Source organism: Hirundo rustica, chromosome 2 (genome assembly GCF_015227805.2).
Source record: "Hirundo rustica isolate bHirRus1 chromosome 2, bHirRus1.pri.v3, whole genome shotgun sequence".
Classification (NCBI taxonomy): Eukaryota; Metazoa; Chordata; class Aves; order Passeriformes; family Hirundinidae; genus Hirundo; species Hirundo rustica.
In genome coordinates this window covers 76,953,969-76,978,134 of record NC_053451.1, presented here as the reverse complement: position 1 = coordinate 76,978,134, position 24,166 = coordinate 76,953,969, and the positions used below count along the sequence as shown (strand labels likewise).

The following is a 24,166-nucleotide window of genomic DNA, read 5'->3' as shown; positions in this document are numbered from 1 at the left end:
GTTTTTGCCTCATCAGGAAACATGCACAGCAAAGTTTGTCTTGTGTTAACAAGATAAAGAATACTACAAAATTATTAGAAGCTGGGAAGCATTCTTTGACCTTCTTCAGAGGCTGAGCACCATAAAATATTTTTTTTCCTCCTTGAAAACTCAGTGTTTTGGTCTAGGATGGGGAACACAGCAGTCCGCTCTAAAGAAAGGAGTACGTTTCCCTACCCCTACCCAAACAATTTCTTCATGGAATCATTAAAAAAATGAGCTGTTTTCTCTCAGTTCCGTGACAGACAGGCCCAGAAGGTGTCAGGCTTCCTCTGCCTTGGCGAGCTGGTGTGGGCAGCCAGAGGCGGGCAACGTCGTGCTGCTGGAGATGCCCAGTGTGCCGCGCACTGGCTCCAGCCGCTGTCCCGGGAAGCCATGGATTCCCTGCTGCTCTGCGTATTTGCCACCTACACAAAGATATCTCGAATGTAATGCAATCTGTGAGTCAATGAGCCTCACAAAAGTGTCCGGTGCTCTTCGATATATCCTAGGAAAACCAAGGCAGTGGGACTAGAAGATGTAAACACAGGCAGCTGAACCAAACCCTGCCGTACCCAGAATGGCAGCGCTGCCTCTATTTAGGCAAATAAGCCCCTTCTCTGGGTGAGATTTGGTTTGCCCAAATCTAGGTTTGTACCAGGTTAGAGTGGGATTCAGCTCACCTGAATTAAGGAAATAGTCTCTCTTACTAAACTTAGGCCTTACCCTAGGACAGTTTCATTCAAGGTTCTTGTGACTGCCCCATCTGGACAACAAATTTCCAGTCTGGAAGGATGCAGGGCTCCGCAGGTCCTGTGTCGTGTCTGCTGGCTCTGGGCAGATGCCTTGGCTAACTTAAATTGTTTCAAGTGATGCCAGACAGCAATATGTATGCATCCAAGCAAACCCCTTAAACTTGAAACCTAATCAACAGAAAAATTTTAAAGAGGCTGCACTGACAGTTTGAAAACCTAGTATGAAATCTTCGACTCCACTGAAGGGATTAGAATAAGCCAAACTAAAAAGGAGAAGGAGAGCCCTCTAATTTTCCAGATACCACATTTCTTAAAGACCAAGATTGATTTACATTTTAAGACTCCTGGATCACGGGCAGTCTTATGCAAAAAAAAAAAAAAAAAAAAAAAAAAAAAAAAAAAAAAAAAAAAAAGATGTTCAACAATTTCAATAAAATACTATCATTAAATCAACTCCTAATATGATTAACTTAGAACTAATAAGTAAGTAAAAATAGCAGCAAAGTATAATGTTTAGAAGCATTTTATGTATAGACATAGAAAGATCTCACCTTTTGCAAAAGAATAAAGGAAGCCTGCCTGAAATTTATCCTTAAATGTCATGACTTTGGACACTTCCATGACAGATTTAGGGGAATATGGCTGGCACATAAATGTAGGTGAAAATAGAATGCTGTAGAATGAAGTCCTCATAAGTTATTTTAAAGGTTAATTTTACCTCATGATTCTCCGGTAGCTGACAATGATAGGATTAACACTGCTGGTCTGCAGAGGGCAATTTTTGTTCTGCAGACGAGAAACCACAAGACATGAGGCAGGTACTTACTTCAGATATTTATTGTAGTCCATCAGAGAATAACAAATACCTGTTTTTAAACCACCAATATACATTGCCTTCCTAGTGTGAGTGAAGGGTGATGGGAATGAGAAGAATGGATGAACATGATTTAGATTTAATAAAACTTGGATAAAAATGATTTGGACAATTTTAAGTCAGAACAGTTATAACTTTATTCTTTATATGGGAAAGCAATCTAACAAAACCAATACCATAAAAATAACTAGAATGAATAAGGCATGTCAAAGTCTTCACTGAGGTGTCAATTAGATATATACATACAGTACTGAATATTAAGTAACAGTGTAAAAGATAGTCCCACACTTTATTTCTGTTGTAATGATGAACTAGTAAGTGTCACCAGTGCTGTTTGAGAGATAGACATTGAGGATATAATATACAGATTTAAATGGTGAGCATCAAACTTGTTAGATGCGCTTTTCCTGGTACTGGAGCCAAAGGAAAACTCTCACTAGCTTCGCTGGGAGGAGGACCAGAGAGGCTGGGGAAGGTGTTTCTGATCCTCCATTGCATAGTCCTCACACAGCATAAATTACATTGTCCAGGTTGCTTGAACACTTCTAAACTTTGAATTGAAATCAGTTACGTTGGGAAGCCTTTGGTTACCTCACCAAAAAGAACTACTTCTGATCGCCTAATACTTGGATTAATGGGCTGAATGCAAACCACCTACTATGGCATTGTGCATAATAAAGATTTCTAAGCTGAAGATGGCAATGAATCATTTACAGGACTTGTCATGCCATGATGCCAGACCAAGAATACTCTTTACTGTCAACAGAGAGAAGTCAGAGCAGCACAGAGTATATGTAGAATGAATGTATTTCTCTGTTTCTGTCTGTTGATTGTATAGACAGTTGAAATCTCATGGCACTGGGAAGCAGAGAGTTTGACTCTTTGCTTTCTTGCTGTCACATCTCACAGTAGTTGCTGCAGCTGGATACCTATAGTAGATGGTCTGCAAATGACATTGTGTGTTGCATCGATAAGACTTCCTTGATGAGCAATCTGGTATTTTTTTAGCTGAGCTATTGCTCTCTCTGCACAGAGAGTTAGTGAATTGTGGGTTCTATATTCTAATGTTTTGCCAATTATGGCAAGATTCATATAAAGGTCAATATATCTTGTTTAATTCAGAAAATCTGTTTATTTCTTATTATGAAAACAACTGGAAAATTGTGTTTTCTGACATTTTTAACGCAATGTTTTCGTGGAGGTTCATTGATAAGGAGTTCTGTTATTTTGAAAAGAATATAATTTAGATCTAACAATCAGAAGTGAAATCTCATGTAATGATCAGAATTTTATGTAATTGTGTCTTAACAAAAGAAGATTCTGGCTAGTAGTCAGTGGCAATCAATTAGACTTTCCAACAAGCCATTGCAAATTTAAAATATGCACATGAATAAACAGTCAAATTACACTATGAGAGAAATAACTTGCCTTACACTGTTGCCAATGGAAATACATATTCATTAATATATGTATACTATGAAGCAAGGAAACTAACAAGATACAATCTGTCTGAAAAGCATTATGTGGATAACATTTTCAGGCAAAAGGCAGGGCATATAAAATTAATCTTTAAGAATGCTAGTTATTGTTTCAGTCTGTTACTGAACATTACAATCCTATTCTAGCTCTCAGATATGTTGTAAGCACTAAAAAAAAGGATTTTTCAGTAGGCAGCAAAAGAAGTATTGATTTGGAAACTAAAATGTATGGCTTTTTCAAATGCCTTTGTCTACTAACATAATATTGCACCAGGCAAAATTGCCTTGGCTGAGCAGCAAGGTCTTCTAATGTCTATATTTCAGGAAGATACAATACAAAAAAACGAGTTTAATAGGAGGACATTTATTATCTGCTAGTAATTTAAAGGTATACGAAAGAAGCAGGTGCAGCTCTACATATATATATATACATATATATGCATGTAAATGACTGTTAATACAGCCCTGCCAACAAAATACCCCTGCAGTCAAACTTTTCTTACTAATGAACAGAAACACAATGTCCTACATTTTAACTGTTCTGTGATTTCCAAATATCACCTTTAACATGAAAAACTCTGAGAGAAACAAGCTTAAGAAACATAGAATTCATTATGAATCTTGAGGAAAGAAATGGTATTTACATTACTGATCATTGTTTTGTGAAAACCGCACTGGACTTAGTAAAGACTCAGGGGGAAATAGAAAAGCAGTGGGCTGAGCAGTACCATCTGAGACTGCCTGGAAAATGTCAAATACTTCCCTTCTTTTTATCTACAGGGAAATCTGAATGCATTTCTACTAATCAAAACTTTCTGGAGGAAAGTATGTGGAGAGGAAAGAAATGAAAAAGGCCCAATTGCTGCAGGGGTAATCCATTGGGTATCGTGTCATGTCATTCTTGGGTGATGGACAGTGGCAGCATGATTATAAATCTGTAATTCAGTTAAGGGGGGCCAGATGATATCATTAGAAGTAAGGGCCATTTTCCATGCATTATGAATTCACTTTTTAAAAAACTCCACCAACTAGGATGATGGTTTTGATCACCAGTATTTTACTCAACTCATTTTTAAAGAACATATTTCCATAAATGCAGAAAAGTCATCATTTAACAATTACTGTAGCGTGAAAGGAAGGACGTAGGGATTCCAAAAAACTTGGTGAGCTTCTACAGGGGTTTTTTGTGTGCAAATGGAAACCAAGGAATAATGAATTTTGTATAAGTAAAGCCCCAAAATACCATCTAGGTTGCTGTTTATATCTGGAAATTTGTGGGTTTTATGTGTTCCTTACTAGTAGCAGCAGATGTTGCCAAATTAACTTCTGCAGGTTCTTTTCCAGTTATTTCAGAGAATGTCAACAATACTTACAGAATCACAAGTTATAAACATATTTAAAGCACAAGTACCCTGTCTGGGACTCTTCTCATTAGGTCTGTGTCAAGTATTGTGGTAAATGGAGCCTTTCCAATACTCTCTTACAGCATACGTGCTTGAAATTTACTGTATTTGTAGAGATGCATATATGTGTGTATATGCATACATAAATGTGCATACAGGGAGAGAGATCCTCACATGCACTGTGTGCATATGCCATTCTCAGAAATGCAAAAGGAAAACAAGGTGAAAGAGCGGGAGGCCTAGAATATTGGGCTGAAATGAGTGCTTCACAGCTAGGGCTTTTTGTTTCTGCCACATTTCATGTACCAACCCCCCCAGAAGTATTCTGGAGAACAAAAAGGAATTTCCTCATTATGTGGTCTCAAGGGATGGAGGGGGATACAGATGAAGCTGTGCTTAATTATTGTTCAGCTTTTAATGAGTTATTTCTGTCATACCACTCAGCTATTTTTTGAGAGCTGTGTTAGTGGTTTGTCAGCATTGACCTGTAGGTATTAACCTTGCTTTCTCTACCAACCTCTTTTCACTGATGTAGTAAAGGCTGAGGCTGACAAATAACTAAGTGCATTAATGATTAAACCCAAAGGGTATCTTTATCACTGTTCCTCACTCTTTGAGGTACTGCATTAATTTGCTTTCTGTCCTTTGGTCATGTGCATCATAATCCTTGCTAACTCTCTGAGCTGCCTTTAGCTCTGTGCACTGCTTTTACCAGCCTTGCAAAGACATCTGGGATTTCAGAAAAGACCTGTTTGAGCTCTATCCCTTGTGCATATGTGCATTAAAGGCAGACTCCTTTCCTGGTTGAAACTAGGATATTTGACTTATTCCAATGTTTTATAAGTAAGAATACAAACACTGCAGCATCAGGCAGCATTCAGAAAAATGAATGCATGTTGGTTGTGTGTCTGATTACACCAGGGTTGGTTTGGCCCAGAAACAAAATCATTGTACTGTGACTTCTCCAGGTGGAATTCCTCTCCAGCCTCCTTACTCCAGCCCTGGTGTGGAGAAGATGCATCATTGGGCCTAGAAAAATAAGCACAGGAGAGAGTCTGGGTGAAGTCTGGACCTCTCATCTCACTGGTGGCATCTACCTCCAGGCACTTAAGTGAGATTTCTACAAGTCAAACCTTGTCATCTGAGGCAGCCTATGCTGGGAAGGGAGGTAAGCCCCTTCCTGGGTATGGAGGCGCCCATCTCTGCTGACTGACTGTAGAGATCTGCAAAGAGAGTGTGCTCCCTGAAGTGTTTGGTGGGATGATCAGGGACCCTAAGTCACAGCTGATTTTCATGAAGACAGGTGACATGAGGGGAAAACGAGTCAGTTGCAAAGGACTGAGGGAATGTAGGCATTGTTCTTCAGGAAGGTCTTGGTGCTCTTGGCACTGTCACCACTTCTTGCTTCCAAACTCTCAGTCTACAAGTGGACTGAAAGTGCATTCACAGATAATAAAGCAGACGTTTCATTGTCTCTCTGTTATAGTTAGTAATCATAAGGCTGTGTATGATTGCAGTGGAAAGAAAAATCTAGTGTTGCATCCGAAGTATTTACTATAAAAGGCTATATACAGAAATAAATTCAATTGCATTAGCCCTACATAAAGTGATTTAAGGCATTTTGCACAAAAAATATCAGGTTCTGTGAAACCTATTTCACAATGTATCAAAACAATTGTATATACTTTTCTATTTTTGTCTGTTTCTGTGGTACAATACTTCTGTGAAATTACAAAGCCATAAAGAATCTTTCCCTTAAAAGTTCAAACTCTGCCTTGATATACTGCTATATATATACATACACACTGCCATATACTGCTAAATATTTTATCTTTGTAACTAGTGCTTGGAGATGGGAGAACTTGGGATTTTTCTCTAGCTTTCATTTTGATTGGAGGCCCCCAAATTTGAACCTACCATTTAGTTTCAGGTATGACCTATAAACTGGTTTTGGGTTTTTATTGTGCCAGATTAATCTGAAATGTTAGAACCAGTTTAGAAGAAAAGGAAGTTTAAAGTTTAATAATATTTTTTCAACCCAACCCCATTTCTGTCTAAAACTAATTTTATTCTAAACTTGATTTACATTCAAATATCATCCCTATAAATTCACGTTTAGCTATGTTAAATACTAATCTAGAAATATAGCATGAAAACCAGAACTAACAATTTGCATGCTTTCAAGCAATGTTCATATGTCTGGAGTCATAAAGGTTTAACAAACATGTATAAATGCCAATTGATACCCAAATCAAGAAATCTGACCTACTTAAACAACACCCTTTCTTTGAATCTGATAAATGTAACAAAATTGTTGGTGGAAATTAAATGATGTTGCTCATCAGCAAAAAAAAAGTAACCTGGGGGGAGTCTGTCTATAAATGTCCATCAATCGATTTAGTTTGACTTCCCTGAACATCTGAATGTGAATTTCTCATTTGTAGATTTCTGTTCAGATTAGGCAGAAGTTGAAAAGAAGCATCAGAATATTTCAGAGATGCAAATACTCCTTTCTTCCCCCTGTAGTAGACATACATATTCACAATTATTCGCAAAATATTCTTGGAGCCTCAAACTCAACGAATAGCATGAAGATGAAATTTGAAGTCATCTGACTACTCTTTGGGCAAATTTTTGAGACTGATCATCCCTCTGTAACTCTTAAAAAACCCCGTAAGATCAACCAACTGCTTAAAAACCTTCAGTGTGATCTAAAGACTGAAACTATTTATTTGTAATTACATTACACACGTACAAAGTAGTATATACATGTAGAAGATGTGTGAAGTAAATTAAATGAAGCCCACGTTAAAATAAAATGAAATAAAAAATACCCAACACTAGACCTCAAAATAATCAATTACAGAAGCAACATGAATTGTTTCCAGAAGTTGTTGCCCATTCAGTTAATCTTGCTATAGAAAATCCACAAGTGCTTTGGCATTGGCCTTGCTGGCTCATCAGCATACCACACAATGACAAAGCAGAATTTCAGGCTATAGTTATAAGAAAGACATACAATTTTGCCATAAGTGAATGAATAACCCAAAACAGTCTATGAGCTCTAGTTATAGATGGATAAAAGAGTCAGCAGGATTTATGTCAGATAATCAAGAACATACACCATACAAGGATGTTTAGAATAGAGAATAAAAGCTAAAGGTGGGGTTTGATAAAGCCCAACAGAAACCTCCCAAATAAGCAAAACAAATCTCCCTGTTGCTACTTCCTCCATCTGAAAATAGAAGCTTTATTTTTTTTCCAAAGGCATAGAAATCTGTTGAAGGGAGATATAAAATCCAGTGGGCTAAAAATGGCAGAAAAGACAGTTCAGCCTGGAGAAGAAAATTGTCATAGCCACACTGGTGACTCAAAGACAGATAGGACATGTGGCACACAGGAAGCATTATTTATCAGCAGGAAACACAGATATGGCAATTTCTTTATTTTTTTTTGATGGACTAGCTGAAATGATGAAATACATATTTTGAAAGACTTTCAAGGCCAGGATGATACTTTGAGGTGAGGAGTGAGGAAAGGAAGGATGAGAAGGAGCACTGTCCACCTGTAACCTGGTATTTGGGGTATTTAGTGGAACATGGGAGACCTCTAAAAATCTTAAGAGAGTTAATGGAGTTTGAGCTTTTTCCAAAACTTCCTCTGAGTGTCATTTTCAGGCTGAAGAAGAAAACTCACAGTGAAGTTTACATAGTGAAATTGAGTAATTTTAATGAGACGTGAACAACTTTTGTACTTAAATAACACTTTTTTAAAATGAAGGATGGACTATTGACACGCAGGAATCTGTTTTAGGTAGTAAGCTCTTCCTTAGACACTGAAAGACAGAATTAGACAGTCTACCAGGAAAATGAGAAGAGAAAGAGAAACTTTGCAGCAGACTGCTAAACTACTGCTGACTTGTGAAGCAATATTTGTATCTTTGCTATGTCCATGAGTAGATGGTTATAATCAGACCACAGTGAACATTCACAGGCAGTAGGTTGAAAAGAAGAGCTGGACAGACATGAGGAGCTCCAGCTGCCCCTCATCTGATTTTATTGCTAATCCCCCACAGTCATATCTGCTGGGTCTCACTGTTGAAGTCATTCTGCCCTGACTCATTCCTCATCTGTCTTTCCATTTATCTTGGGAAAACAAACTCCATTGTCCACAGGGACAACTTTCTTACCCAGGAGCCTCCTTGCTTCCCTTCTGTGTAGGGGCTCAGGAAAGCCCCGGAGATATATGGAAAACCTGCAGGAGGTGAGAGAAGGAGAATTGTCTAAATGGCTAGCCTCACATTTTGAAGAAGTCAAATTTGTTTCTAACTTCCTTAATGCTTGGAATTGAAAGCCACATATTCTGTATTATTTTCATGGAAGAAAATCATACTCATTTATGTTTTAGTGGGAGTAAATTTGTCTTTCCTGGAAATTTGACTTTAAAACATCTTCAGGAATGCTGACAGATAGACCTCTGCTATATCTAAGATAGTCAACAGTCTTTTTTGCTAATGATAAATGGACACACTCTTTCCCTGTTCCCTCTCAAGAAAAAGACAACTCCCCTTAGTAATGCAGCTGTTCTGAGTTTAATAAACAAACCACACGCCAGATGCTGCCAAATGCTTTAAGTATTAAGCCGCACAGGTTTCTTGGTACCAGCATAAAGGAGGAAAAGGAAGGAGGTTTTTTTTCATCAGTGTGAAACAAAAGCCTTTCCTGTGTGTTATATTGTTAATTATCAATGTTACATAATTAAATATAAAAGTGAAATAGGAGCTGACTGAAATACTGGCCCATTTTCATGAAATTACTTGATTTAACTGTGTAGACTTCAACTATAGACAAACACATAGGACTTTCTTGAGCTCCTGGACAGTCCAGAGACCTCAGCTGTGGGGAAACCAGGCAGAAAGACTGCAACTGCTTTGGAATAAAGGTTGAAAACTTGCAGGTGACAATGCTTCTTTTATGGACAGTGTTGTTGTTTTATTAAGAGTCAGAAATAAACCACATATTAACAACTTAAGGAAAAAAAGGGACTTTTTTTTTTTCTCCTTGGTTATAGTCAAAATCTTTGCCAACGACAAAGCTCTCATTTGCTTTGTCATGGCACCAGAATTTCACACAGGTGCAATGCATTTATGACCTCATATGATGTACAATCAGAATCAGAAACTATATACTCAGCTTAGTAGGAAAAGTAAGTAGATACTGGAAGTGAAAACTTGATGTTATGTTGGCAAATTACTCTCAAGTGACTGGTTGATTGTATTGGTCAGCAGATTTGAATAGGACAGACTGTTGCAAAATGGTCTGACTAAATTAATTTGAGACCATCACTCTTGCCTGATGTTAGAACTTCATTTTAAAAATGCAAGTTTTCATTCTCCATTATGTCTCATATACTGTTTAACAGATGAGCAAATTGTTACCACCATAACATTTATCCTTCACATACCCTGTTACCATGGTACTCTGGGCTTTATCATTATTTTATCCAAAAGGGGTCATAATTACACATATTAATATGATCCTCACAGTCCATCTGAGTAGATGTGGTGAAAACATTGCCATGCTCAGAGCATCACCTGCCCTATTTTTCTTGAAAGTAGGGATTGCTGAGTCTATTATGTTTTGACGACATAACCTCAGTACTGACACTAAGACTTAGCCCTTGACTGCTGAATTTCCCTTTAAAATTACTTTTTTTTTTCAATTTTTATGTCATATTCCACTGTTGTTAACTCTATTCATTCTCCTCTAGCAGGTTTGAACATTTGTGGGTTAATATATTAAACATAATTTTGTGATCTTTGAAATGTAGATTTCTTCTTAATATCCATAATGAAATCTTTAGAAACCTGCATAATCCTTATAGGGTTATCTTTGGAAGCAAATTAAAAACAAAAACCACAACTTGCATCAGTGCTGTAATTTATTTTTTAGATCGAAGTAATAAAAGTTGCAGTGAATAAGTATAGTTACATTTGATAATGATTCAGAATCTGTTAGTAAACTGAAGGCAACTGCTGCCTGCTGAGACACTGCACACAGAGTCCACCTCCCAAGAACAGCTCCAGCTCATAGAGTCACAGAATCACAGAATCACAGAATCACAGAATGGGTCAGGCTGAAGGGGAGCACAGTGGGTCATCTGGTCCAACCTCCCTTCTCAAGCAGGGTCCTCCCAGAGCACATGGCACAAGATTGTGCCCAGATGGTTCTTGAATATCTCAGGTGAGGGAGACTCCACAGCCTCTGAGCAATCTGTGCCAGTGCTCAGTCACATGCACAGTAAAGCCATTTTGCATGGAAGCAGCTCAAACTAGCTCACACATCTGTGGGAGTCATTCTTCCCAAAGATTCCCACAGAACTGGGGTAATTTGTGCATCTGAGACTCAGATTTTCAGAGCTTTCTATGAACAGAGGTCTATGATGCCTCTTAGGGAACTGAGACAGATCAAAGTTCACCAGAACACCCAGGCAGTTTCCTTTCCTTTTCCTCTTTTGCAGGAAATATCTATCCTCTTTTTTCATTTTTTTCTGATTATCTTTTTTTGAAATACCTAAGTTTGTCCAGAGTCCAGGTAGTCTGCACTGGATTTACAGTACTATGTACTGAGTCATCAGTAGAAAAATATGCAGTACAATGAACATATAAAATTTGCGAATGATGCAAAAGCAATACTGAAATCAGTTAATATTGAAAAGAAAAAACCTCACAGGGGTCTACAGAAATGGTTATGTAATTAATTGCAGCTAATTTTTCATTAGCCTCCACTTTAAAAGAACATTATGTGTGAAGAACTTCTAGATTGCACAGCACAGAGGGTTTACAAAATCAAAGAACTTTTCCTTAGGATTTAGCTCCTTTTTCTTGAGCATGTAATTGTCTTCTCTATAATTTCTTAATTTATCTGCTGCTAAAAGAAGAGAAATATTTAAATTGTGGCACAACAAAAAATTACCTTAGAAGAAGAGCTATTGGATGCAAAGGATGTGCAAATAGAATCATTGGAAATTATGTAGATTTTCACATTTATGAACATGAATGCTTTTTCTTTTCTCTCCTTCATTCCCAATTTCATTTTCTTTGTAGATATAATAGCCCTCTTAATCTCAGAAAAATGCAATGTATGAAGAGTGCATTCAACCTTTAGGGACTATTAAAGAAATGTATACACAGTACTTCATGCAAAGGCATCTCTGTCTCCTCACAAAATATCACCATGCATAGTAGTAAAATAAGAGGAGAAATAATAATGTGGAAGACATAAATTTCTGGCAGAACTCCCTCAAGAATCACATTTTAGCAAAGATTAAGCTGGTGTGCTTAATGTGTTTGAGTGGCAGTTTATAAGATCCAGTTCAAGAAGAACAGGGCAAGCTCCTCCAGTGACAAGCGCCTTCAGTGAACCCCTAGTTCTTAGGGATCCCTCTTATTCCTTATCTGAAAGTCCATGGAGGTCTGCAAAGAGATGAGAGCAGCCTGGACACACACCTTGGCTGCACCAGCTGAAAACAATCATCAGATCAGCTACATGTGGGCCGAGGCTAACGCGAAAACCCGATGTGTCTGTCAGCTCCTTCACTAGCAGTGTGGAGCAAGTAAAACAGAGGACTTGCATCAGGGGACTGGGACACTTTTGCCTGTCAATAAGCTTTCAGATCCAGAATAATCAGATGGAAATAGAATCAGTTACCGTCAAATAAACACACAACCAGAGAAATCAAAATCACACCTCTCCTGAAACAAATTTGCTGAGGATGTAGAGAGGATGTGGATATGGGTAGAAAGAGATGGATCCAGGGGAGATTTTTAAAGGCTTCTCCTTATAGAAAGCTGCATATGCAAGTTCAAAAAAAATTTAAAAGCAAAGACCTTCTGCTTGATACCTCCTGTACCAGGGCAAAAGAAAAAGCCTATGAGAATTGGCTTAAACTCCCTGGGTACAGTAAATGCTCAATCAGAAGACCTGCTCCAGGGGGAGCTTTTGGAGAAGGAGGAAGCATGGTTATGGCTGTGTAAGACCTGTGTGATCTCTACACTTAGACAGTGACATACTAATCTGGGCGTAGAAGAACAGACCACCTGTCAGGGCCAGGCTGGATGGAGCCCTGAGCAACTTTATCTAGCAAATGGCATCCTTGCCCATGGCAATGGGGATGGAACTAGATGATTTTAAGGTCCCTTCCAACCCAGACCATTCCGTGATTCTATGATTCCATGATGCTATCTATCATTATATTTCAAAGTAAGCAAATGGGGAAGAAAAGGAATTGAATACAAGTGGCTCAAAACTTATGCTTTTTGCTATTAGACATACTATATAAATAGATTGTAAATACTTTTTGGTAAAAGTGCATTAGTATACTTTATTCTAACGTGCTGTGTGTTTTCTATTTTAATTCCATGCCTAAATCGATAGCTAATTATAATTTGACAAGGAAAAGCAATTGCAATGGATATGATCTACCTGCTCTGCTGTTAAATTGGAATGTGGTGGGCTGGCTTTACAGTGTTACCACAATTTGCGTATACCATTTCCAGAGTCAGTATAAGAATCAGGAAATAAATTTCTGGCAAATCATTTCAACACCACACAGAATTGCCCCAAAAATCCTTTATCTGTGGTTGATAGAAGAAGGAAGATTTTGATGTCTAATTGCTGACACATATTTGTTCAGGGTTTAAAGAGCTTCCATCTTGGGTTTTATGACCAGATGCAAATTAAGGAAACTCTATCCCAGACCATAACCATTTAGATAATGATTATTAAAGCAAAGTATCCTTGAAGAATCTGAAGTACAATTACCATCACAATTAACATACATATCCTCTAGGCCTATCACACAAACTCACATGCCCCTCTCTCCACCACACACATATGAGAGAGGTTTTCTCCACCAACCTGCAAACTTGTTAGGAAATGGACAACTGGATATGTAAAAAATTCTCTTCTTTGATTTTCATGCTCATCAGTCATCAAAGGGTTACTTTTCAGAGCAGCAAAAAAAAGAGAAGAGTTGGTTGACCAAACATTTTTTTTTCTCATAAAGAAGTGTCAACCCTGAGCTTGTAATTAAGAAGTTAAAATCTGTGATTTATATATATTTATATATATAAAAATAGATGATCATACTAAGACTAAAAAAGTGAAAGAAATCTCCATGTCAATACTATATATCTGTTTGATCTGAAATTTTGTAGAAGAAATCCTTGCGACACTGAAATTAACTGATATGAAAGATGTAGTTAGGTGTGAAACGCACTATTGATCCGGTTGCTGTTAGTCTATTAGAGAACTGCTGTCTTGGTAGGGTAATGGACATAGAACAAAAAGTTCCAATCAATGTCAGAACAGCAACAAAAGAAAAAAGATTACATCACAAGAGATTATTTTCTGTCTGAACCCTGGAGGGGTCAAGAGCGTTTAACATTACTATCATGGCTGGTGAGCTCACAGTGGTGAGCTAAGTGGAAAACTGTGGCAATTCTATAACATGGATAAATCCTAAAAGAAACTAGGTGAAATCATGCTACTACTCATATTTTTACTGGGCATTAAGATTCAAATCCTAAGTGACTGTAACATGACGTTCTGAAGCTAGTGGAGTTACTACCATACTAAAAGATAAATTTATTTTTCAGCTTCTCTACCTTCATACCAATCTGATGTGGTTGGCAGATGGAGTGCAAGACATTCATTTCTGAGACATACTTTTTTAGTGTTGAGGAAAAAATTCAGCCTTCCTCCCTTTAACAGTGATCATTCTGATGACCTGAATCATCCAATAAAATTTCCTAAAGGAAACCTGGCTGTCAGTGAAGAATGGTTGCATTTTTTTGTTCCTTTCTTGTTGTGTTGTTCTGTTTTGTTTTGTTTTGTTTTGTTGATATTCTGTTGAAATGCAGTGGCCTTGAGTCAGGCTTGATTCAGAAAGAAAACTTTCTTGGTTTCTTCCCCCGTCTTTTTTCTCACTGGGGAAAAACACATACTGTAAGATCCTTTTTCCCTTTTGCAGCATAAAAGGAAATGAAGCTCAGGAAGTTTCCTGTAATAAAGGATTGAGAAAGAGTTCTCTCAAGAGTGGATATTGTCTTCAGAGATATCTGAAAAAAGCAGGAAGCAGTTCAGTCTGGCACCTGGTACTCTTTGGAAAAACTAAAATGGGAAGCAGGTTGCAATACTGCTGTCTTGTAGAAAACGGCAAGTGTTTGTGGCGTGGTCCATTGTCCAAGAGTATAAGAAAAGAAGAAAATTGGCTGTTTCTGTAGCTAAAACATAGTTTCTCTGATGAGATCCAGGATTATCTCCACTGTCTCTGCAGTACGAGACTGAGGAAGATGATGAGCAATGTCTGCAGTGACCAGCCAGGGTGTGTGGCTGAAGCCTCCACCTCCCTCCTGTCCGAGTCGACAGGCGGTGCTTCGGTGGTGATGAAATCAAACTCGGTGGGACAGATGTCATCTGTGCAGCCACTTCCACTGCCTGAGCCGCTGGTTTCATCACCTGGCACAAAGGAGTGAGGGAAAGAGCGTGAGTGCTATAGGTTACAGCTTTCACCACTTTTCTCCCTTCCACTTGACACGCCACTGGGGATGAACACATTGGGAATGAGGAAGTGTTGGTGGTGCTAAATTTCATTCAGTAAAGCTTCCAAATGAAACCCACTGTGACTTAATTAGGTGATTAAATGCTCTTCTGAAAAAGGATCAGACTGCTGGCATTATGGAAAGCCTTCAGTGTCTGGATGCATTAAACATGAAGATAAGGAAAAGAAGCAAAAGAAACAATTCTATAACTGGAATTTCATGGAATAGAAAAAGACTTTTTATGTTGTCAGCAGCTCAGAGCACAAAGACCACAGAAAGTCATTGCAACAGAGCCAATTAATAAATGTGTTCCAAAATTACGGTTATGTAATGACAGTTAATGGTTTCTTACTTGTATCCTGGAAGTTGACATCATTCCCATTGTACGCGTTCTTCAGTTTGTTAGTCATGACACGTAAGGCCATGATTTGCTGTCGAATGAAGGTGTCTGGCCTTGTGATGTCCACGTCTACTTCTGGATTGTTGATCTGGTTGGTCAAGCCATCGTTCATAATCTCAGGCAAGTATCTATACAGCAGAATGAAAGACTAGTTTGAGATACAGTAATTCCAGAAATAAAACGCTGTGCAGTAAATGATGTGCTAAGAAATTCAATGTGCAGTTCTTAAACAGATCCATTAAAACTGTTTTAAAAATATAGTTTTAAATTTGCTGATCCCAAAAGATGTCTTTAGTAGCACAGCTGCATGGGGAACAGAAAGGATTTAAGTTTTTATACCTTCTAACTCTCCATATACTCCTGAGCAAGAGCAATGACTGTGTGAACTGTGGAAAAGGTTCACAAGCCAGCAGTAAGTCACCACATATTCATATCCTCTGCTGACATGAATGGCTGCACACTAAATTAGGCATCTAACAGTGCACTCTGCTGTTTTTATTTCTTTCTGCTTAAAAAATATGAAGTCCTTTGTTGTATATAGCATATTTGTTGTTCTGAGACAGTTTAGAAGCCTATCTTGAGGGGTTATGGCGTTCCAAGTTTAAAAGAGCACTTAATTTCCTTCTCCAATTTTTCCTTTCATCTCTTTTTTAGACCACTATGAACAACATCTTCAGCCTACATGACATCCAGGCCCATAAAGAGCATTATAATTTTACCAAACTCCAGAATTCTCTTTGATTCGGTCATTATTCCTTTAAACCAGGCTATGCTTTCATGTCTTGTGTATTTTGTGCCTAACATTTAAGGGATAGCATTTCCTATCCATCCACAAATCTGTATCTTTTATTCAGGCTCTTACCTTATAATTCCTTGATTACTGCAGCATTCCTCTCTCTGACCTTGAATAATGCAGTCTTAGGCTGCTCACAGGCAGCAAGTGTGCTTTTGCACATCTTTCCCCTACAAAAAGCAGCCCATGCCTCCAATCATCCTACAGTAAAAATCTCCATTACCCTTTGTTAAAGATGAGCTCTTTGTCCCCTGCTGCTCTTTGTCCTTAGGAAGATCTCCTTGTAGGCATTTGCAAAGCTACATTTGTTCCTGCTTCAAATTTCTGTTAAAAATTATCTGTGCATTTTACAGCTGCCAGGCTGAAAAAGGGTTTATATTATTTCTCTGTGCTGGCGTGTTACTATGAGAAAATAGTGTACCACAGCTTCCCTCTTCTCTCTAGTCTGTCATTACTTACTATCTTTGTCTCATATTTAGGCTGCAAGGGATTTGGGGCACATCTACCCTTTGTTTGCATTCTTTATAAGGATATGATCTATTTTGTAATTAGTTTGTGTACCAGGCTGTCCTGCTGTGTTTGTGGGACTCCTTGTGTGGGTATGTGCTCAGACAATAAGTAATGATAGCACAGTCTAGCCTACTAATGACAAAATTTCACAATGCCTGGTACCAAATATAGCTTGGGAGTATTTCACGTCACTCCCACTTGTGCAGGCCCAATTCTCTACCAGCACTGAAGTTTGGCATTGGATATTTATTCTTCCAGACCAATATGAACAATGTCAATATTGTTCATATTGGTCTGGAAAAATAAACACCTCTGAAAAATAAATGTGAAAATAAGAGAGATAAAAGGACTTTCTCTGTTGAAGTCATGGTGAAGGGAAAATAGGCTCTGCATCGCTTCTGGAGGTTTACAAGACAACAGATGCTTTGCTGCACCAAGGAAGGGCTTAAGTCTTAGCATAATGGGACCTGGCCTTGCAAGATGAGACTCATTTGCCAGCAGTGGCCTTTGAAGGCTTACATGAGAATAATTCTGGGGGTTTGTGAACATCTAAGAACCAAACATGATTGCCAAAATACCCACCCTCAAGCTGATGTCCTGTTGTTTCACTAGTACCATGATGAGAAATAACATTGCTGTGGGGATCCCATCCAGACTCCTGTGGTCAGATTTACTATGGTGAGAACACAGGGCTACCTCCCCCAGTATGGAAGACTGCAGACCATGGTGTTATGAATCACTAAAGACAGAATAGGAAATAATTCTGCAGAGCTGCCTAGAGGCAGTAGGATGGAGACCTTGGCAGGCAGGGATGCTCTGGACTGCAAAGGAACAGCATCTCCATCTGTCACACGTCTCTACAAATGAAAGGGCTGCTGTAGATAAATTACTCAGCCTAGTAGTAAATCAGTGGTTTCAAGGTGCAGTTGATTAAAAAAGCAAGAATGTAAGAATTTAACTACTGGCTCAGAGAGGATGACTGTCTTGCTCCATATCCTGTCCATGACAATGGCCATAGCTGTTAGTAGCTACAAGTGATCTGAAATTGCTAAATATTTATGTGGCTTGCTTTCCTTGTTTATGAAGGGTTAGCAGCTCTTTATTGCAAGCTATCCATATGAAGCTAAGGACAGCTCTGAAAGGCAGCTCACAGACTTTCTTTGACTGATTTCTGTTTGATTTCATTTTGTCTTACCATCAATAATAAAAGAAGAATATATGACTTAAAGCAATTATAGAGTGTTACTCTAGTTTTTCTGAGTTTTTTATAGCCTTTTGAATTTTCATAAAATGGAGTCAGATCTTTTAATTACTGTACAATATTATGAGCAGTTTCTACCTTTTCCCCACATATGTAACAAACAAATCCTTTGTTTTTCATTCTCTGTCCTTTTTTTGCATATTTCTAACCTGAAAACAATTGTAACTGACAGTTGGTCTAGCCACTGAGGCTGAGGGGTGTTTAACCCCAGAAGCCAATCTTTAGCCAGACCCACAAATGTATAAGAAGTAAGAAATAAACAAGGAGGTCTCTCTCCGCCCTGACTCAGCCTTGAGCTGACACGGAGGAACCTCTCTGCCCTGCGAAATTTCTCGTCTACGTGTGATTGCTTTGCGTGTCTCAGTGACAGTAGAGTGCTCTGGTGTGTGCATTTCATGAAGGTTCTTATTTTTCTCTGTGACTAGTGTGCATCTGATGTCCTTCTCAGGACCATCTAACTTGAAGTGGGGCAGCCTGTTCAGTGATTTTCCCAGACTGTCACACACCCTGCTTTATCTGCCAGGATCTGGTGATCCCAAAGCGTTCCTGGGAAGTGTACCTCACTTAGGTGTTTAAGGGACACCTACTTGATGTAGGTCACAAGAAATCCATGGCCTTAACACTGCCTGACAGTTAGTTGGATACTTAAATTACCTTGGCATTTAGGACATAATAGTAAAATAATTAGAAAGGCTGAAAATTAATCTTTATGTTTACACACATACCAAATCTTGTATGTTCAAATGCAAGTGTCTGCACATAAGCTGAGTCCCACTCTCACCAGACCTAGCCACCACCAAATCCAGTCACAGCTAGTCAGGAGTTTATTCATCAGTGGAGCAGGCACAGCTGTCAGAGTCCCATGTGCCTTTGGCCAAATGACTAGTTCATTATGTTTCATCTGCTGAGATTTCCTTGCATAAACATAGACAGCTGGTGCCATTTGAATGCTCATAGGTATTCCTCCCCTTCTTGTCACTAGCTCTGAAAGGTGAGCTCTGAAAGGTGAGGCTTTCTGGATCATATCTGCTGGCTTGAGAGGGAGGTCCAGGACATCTGGGGCATCTAAAGTTACAGTATATGTCTTTCTTTAGGCAGCTGAATTGAGTCTTGAATGCCACTTTAGCCACAGGGTTGTAGGATGTTTGGAGTCATGCTGCCACTCCAGTAGGGTTTGAATATCCCATAGATATTCAAGGGTCTAATTTCCCAGTTCCATGAAGGTGTCTTGACTACTTAGACCATCTTACATAGCAGTAGGTAAGTCTGTTCAGGCAGTGGAAAACCGCCTCTTTGAGTACACTGGCTGGATATTGTGGCTCTTTTCAGGTACCTTAATATTGGTGCTTTTAAAAATGCTCAAGCAGTTTTAGCCCAGGCTCTGGTCCAGAGGGGAGGCAGTGTCCTGTGTCACACTCATCCCAGGTGGCCTAGAGTGTCTCCAGTGATACTACAACTGCATGGGCAACACACTCCTTATTGTCTCACCCTGTATTTAAGTACCTGAATTTACATGTTGGAATATGTAGCTGGATTCTGCCCTCATTTTTGAACTAGTTCACGCGCTTCTTTGGGAGGGGAAGAAATCAGAAAAGTCTGTATTCAATGAAGTATTTTCCTTCCTTTAAAGGACTGATGCAGATATGGGAACACGTAGCCCATGGTGTTTTGTGAGTGACAGCCTCGGAGAGGCAGCCTGACACATGTCCTGACAAAAGCATTTTGATGTGTGTGGGGTAGGGTTAAGTCACACCGAATAGGAAGCCATGTCTTGGGACCATGATTTGCTGGCTGGGCAAAACTGTTGAACACAGCTGCTTTTGCTGCAGTTTCATAAGTTGAGACACCCTTGTGAATTTTAAGTTTTGCTGCTGCTTCTGCTCCCCTTAATGATCTATTTGTAGGCCTGGTCATTACAAGAACTGTATGCCCATAATAAATGAAGAGAATAACCTGAATCAGTGTCTGTTCTTTGCATCCTCCTAGCAAAGAAAAAAAAAAAGAAAAAGAGAAGCAAGCTTTCTTAGCCCTCTGAGTATAGAGAAGCCGAACAATACTGTTTGTTTCTGGTGTTTGCTCCTTGTTCAGCTATGTCAGGATTTTAGTGTAATTTATGCTGTTTTTTTTAAAATATTAATATTTTCTGTTCCTCCTAGCCTTTCCACAGTTCTTGATTTTCTCAGCAGACACAGCAAAGATGTCTTTTGGCACATAATAGCCAAGTACCACAAAGCCTATTTAAAACCACTTCTCTTTTCCCCCTCTTTTTTTTTTTTTAATTTTTTTTTTAATAACCCATTAGTGTTCTACAGTGTCTGCTTCCTTTTCAAGTCTAAAAATGATTTATGAATCTTTCAGGTCATATATATAAAGCCTGTAGAGTTGACATCCCCCCCACATTAAAAAACAAAAAAACAAACCCCAAAACAAAAGGAGGAATTTTCTGTTTATTAAAAAGAATCTGTCTTAAAGGACAACATTCTCCACACTTTGCTGCCACAGCAGCTGCTTACAGTACAACTGGGGCATGCCACCTAGGCAGTACTGGAGTTATTCCAGGCGCAGAGAATTGTAGGCAATAGAGTGCAAAACACAGCACAGGCTTACTCAGGCTGGGCTGGGTTTAGACTGTCACATCAGGTTTAGAAAGATAAGTGCAGTGGAAAATTGGCTTGTTTGGCTAACTAGTTCACCTCATCTGATTCTGTTTGCTCAGGAGGTAATCCCATAGGATTTTCAATTTTGTTTTTTCCCTCCATCTTGGAGAAAAGCTTGAGGAGACACAAGGAGAGGGAGAAAATGCCTCACCACGAGTTTGTTGGAAGATACAAAAATAAGCTAGAGCCATCAATTAAGAATAGGCAGTTTTCATCAATTAAGAATAGGCAGAAGTGGTTTATTCCTGCATTCACTAGTGGTGCTAAGCAGTTATCTGTGCCTACCTCCAGCTAAAGGACACTCAACTCATTGTCACTACAAGGTTTGCTGGACAAGAGTGAGCAACTTTCTCAGGGCAAACACTGATCTGGTGAGTCTTTCTTCCCACCTGAATTTCACCAGAAATTAAAAGCTCTCTGCCACAGAAGTAGACACACCCATATGTGTGGCAGGAGAAGAAGAGTTTGTCAGTACAGCTGAGAATCTATCCTGTGTTTGCTTTGGTGACATACCTTGTAGTTTTGAGCTAGATATTGAAAATTATAGTGTTCATTTTTGCTTTAATTCCTTACCTTTCTCTATGTGGGGTTTTTTTTTTTTTTTGGTCTCATATATCATTCTATTTCTTCTTCTGTTTGGAGGAGTGATGGGTTCCTTGTGGAACAGAATGCAGGTCTCACCTATATCATGGATTACAGCTTTTCAGAGCTAAGACATATTAATAAAATCTATAGCCCTGGTGGTAATGAGCACCAGGACGATAGTGCATAAGCACAATCTCTCAGATGCTTTAGCTGGAATGCTTTTGGCTGGCTGACCTGGTTGGAGCAATTCAAGATTATTCCGCTGAACATCAGAGGGTTCCAGATTTGGTTGCTGTTCTTACTTCAGCAAATGTCATATATTCAAAGACTAAGATCTCAGACTTGGCTTAAGTCCTAAAGCCTGATTTTCCAACAATTCTTGGAAAAATCTCTTAATTTCTGATGAATACCTATTAGTGTAGACGCCATTGGCTCTTATTAAGAATTTAATTGCATGTAGGGAGGGATGTAAATTTTCAGAGTTTGATCTTAATGTAATTTTTTAGATCCCAAACAGCTTTCAGAAATCTGTCTCTGCACATCTGGCAGAAGATGTTAATTCTTTAAACATAAAATTAAGCCCAGGTTCTTTTGTGAATACAAATATGATGGAGAAATCCTGCTGGGCATCTCTTGAAAAGGCACTTTGTATGAAGTAGCTATTATTATTATCCTTCGTATGGATTTTTCAAAAAACCCCATTCATCTATCAAATAAATATTTTCTCATTTCCACAGCACTTGGTTTCTACGTGATGTGACCTGATTAAAACCGTACTCCGTACAGGATCAGCAACAAGCCAAGTGCACCCTTCCAGAACGCCAAATGGATGACTCTGTTACCCCATGATTACTTGTGAATTGGTGACCTTCAGCTGGTGACCTGGTGTCACTGTAAATTAATAATGGCAGCAAAGTGATATTTAGGGAGTGTAATAACCACAAATGACCTTGGTGTAATGCCTCTCAGGAGGAAGCCAAGCTCTCATTCTCCGTGATCTCAAGTTTGTAACTCTTTCCCCCTGTAAAAGCAGCGTCAAAAGGTGATGTGTAAAGTGAAACAGAAGGCGTAATATCTATCTGGCAATTCAAAGTTTCTAATTCTTTATTTCAAAACAGGATGTGATAAAAACCCCACCAACATTTTCCTTTCCCAATGGTAGCCAACACCATGTTGTCTTCTTACTTACAGTATTAATACCTAGGAAAACAGGAGGTGGCTACATTTTCCTTTTTTCCAATCACAGGCTTTTTCATATTCTCTAGAATTCAACATGCAGCTCCTCATATAGCACAGGGGTGCTTATGACAGCTGACACAGTGAACACAGAGGTATAGATATATATATCAACACTGGCCAGATTTTGCTATGCTCACTCTTATGAGCTAGTATTTGATATCAGATACTAAGCAATCTGATCAAGGAAACCTTTTTTTTTTTTTTTAATGCTGCAGTGAAAGTCTTTGTCCAGCAGCCAAGAGGTTGCATTTAGAGCTAGTTATTTTCAACATTGTTTTTAATACTATTTCATATACAGCCATGGAATTCTGTGGTGTTTCTCTGATTTATTACTATTGCCTGCACCTGAAACATTTATTGAATTCTGTTATTAAGACTATGATGATACATTTCCTTTGTGAACTGGTGTTAAACAGAAAGTGGGCGGAGGAGCAGTGGCTTGGACCTGCTGAAATCATATCTTCAGGTGATATTTTGAAGCTGTTACTCTACATGCAGTGAAATGTCTGTGTTCAATTACCAAGGAGATTATTAACAGAGGACTGCTCTTCTCTCTCCAGAACATTAATCTCAAGAGTTATCAGGAAAACCCCCAGATTTCTCATAAGATAAATTCTGCAAAAGAACGGTGAAAAACTATGCATAAAATATACCTCCTTAACTCCCAACAAATGTGGAAGCTGTGCCAAACCCTTCGGCGCAGGAGCAGAAGAGAGATGCCAAGTATTTGCCAGATGTGGTACACACACTAGTGTTGGCCATGGAAACCAGGAGGAATATATAGATATTAGGGATTTGACTGCTCTTTTGTAGAAAGAGTAGCATATATCTCTTACTGATGCATGTATCCTGATGTGGCTCATAGCATTTAGCTGGGATGCCTTGACACTCTGCTTAACTACTGGCAGTGCACTGGCCTGGGCTCACGTCTTTCAAAGCTCAATAACAAGAAAGGATAAAATAGAGAAAGAGAAACCACACATTTTTATTTCTCTCTTCACACTGTTCCTTTATGATAAATCCTGTAACAGCCAGACGCTCCTCCTAGTATTTTTCTGAATTCCCAGAGCTTTCTCTGGACCTGGGATTTAGCAACTAAGCAGTGGCTCATGCTTTTGGACAGATTTGTTCACATGCATCCAAAAGTGGATTCAAGGGGCTAGCAGTATCCCAAACAGCCCCCTCCTCTTGTCTGTAAAATGAATTCCTTTGAAGGGTATGTAGTAAAGCTAGGAAAAAAATGGTGTGCATCTGGTGTGAAACACCCACCTGTAAACTGTGCTCCTTATCAAAATGATCATATTATGAGATGATGGGGTGGGTGCAATCTATTCAATCATCTGTCCCTCCATACATCCATGCAAAATGACACTGAGCACATTTCTAAGTTTTTTTCCTATGTTGTCTTATTTTCATTGCTTTTATCTCTTACATGCTTGTCTCACTTATTTTTTTCTGTTGTTTGTCTGTTTGATTGGTTGGTTGTTTTTTCTTTTTGGCTCGTTTTTATATTCTGTCTTCATATGTATCTCCAGGTAAAAGGAAAATATAGATTCCAGTTCCTGAGTGCCAGGAATTGTCATTTCTCTC

At 38.7% G+C, this 24,166-nt stretch overlaps 1 protein-coding gene across 1 annotated transcript in view; it reads right to left on the bottom strand.

The window, feature by feature from the left end:
- Positions 1 to 13,596: 13,596 nt before the first annotated feature.
- The window catches only part of GPC6 (glypican 6), a 752,072-nt gene continuing 741,502 nt past the window's right edge, over positions 13,597 to 24,166 (bottom strand). The window contains exons 10-11 of the mRNA XM_040055264.1: positions 15,484 to 15,659; positions 13,597 to 15,048 (exon numbers count right to left, since the gene is read on the bottom strand). Coding sequence (XP_039911198.1) covers positions 14,846 to 15,048; positions 15,484 to 15,659 — 379 coding nt within the window. The 3' untranslated portion in view covers positions 13,597 to 14,845. The remainder of the gene's footprint in view (positions 15,049 to 15,483; positions 15,660 to 24,166) is intronic.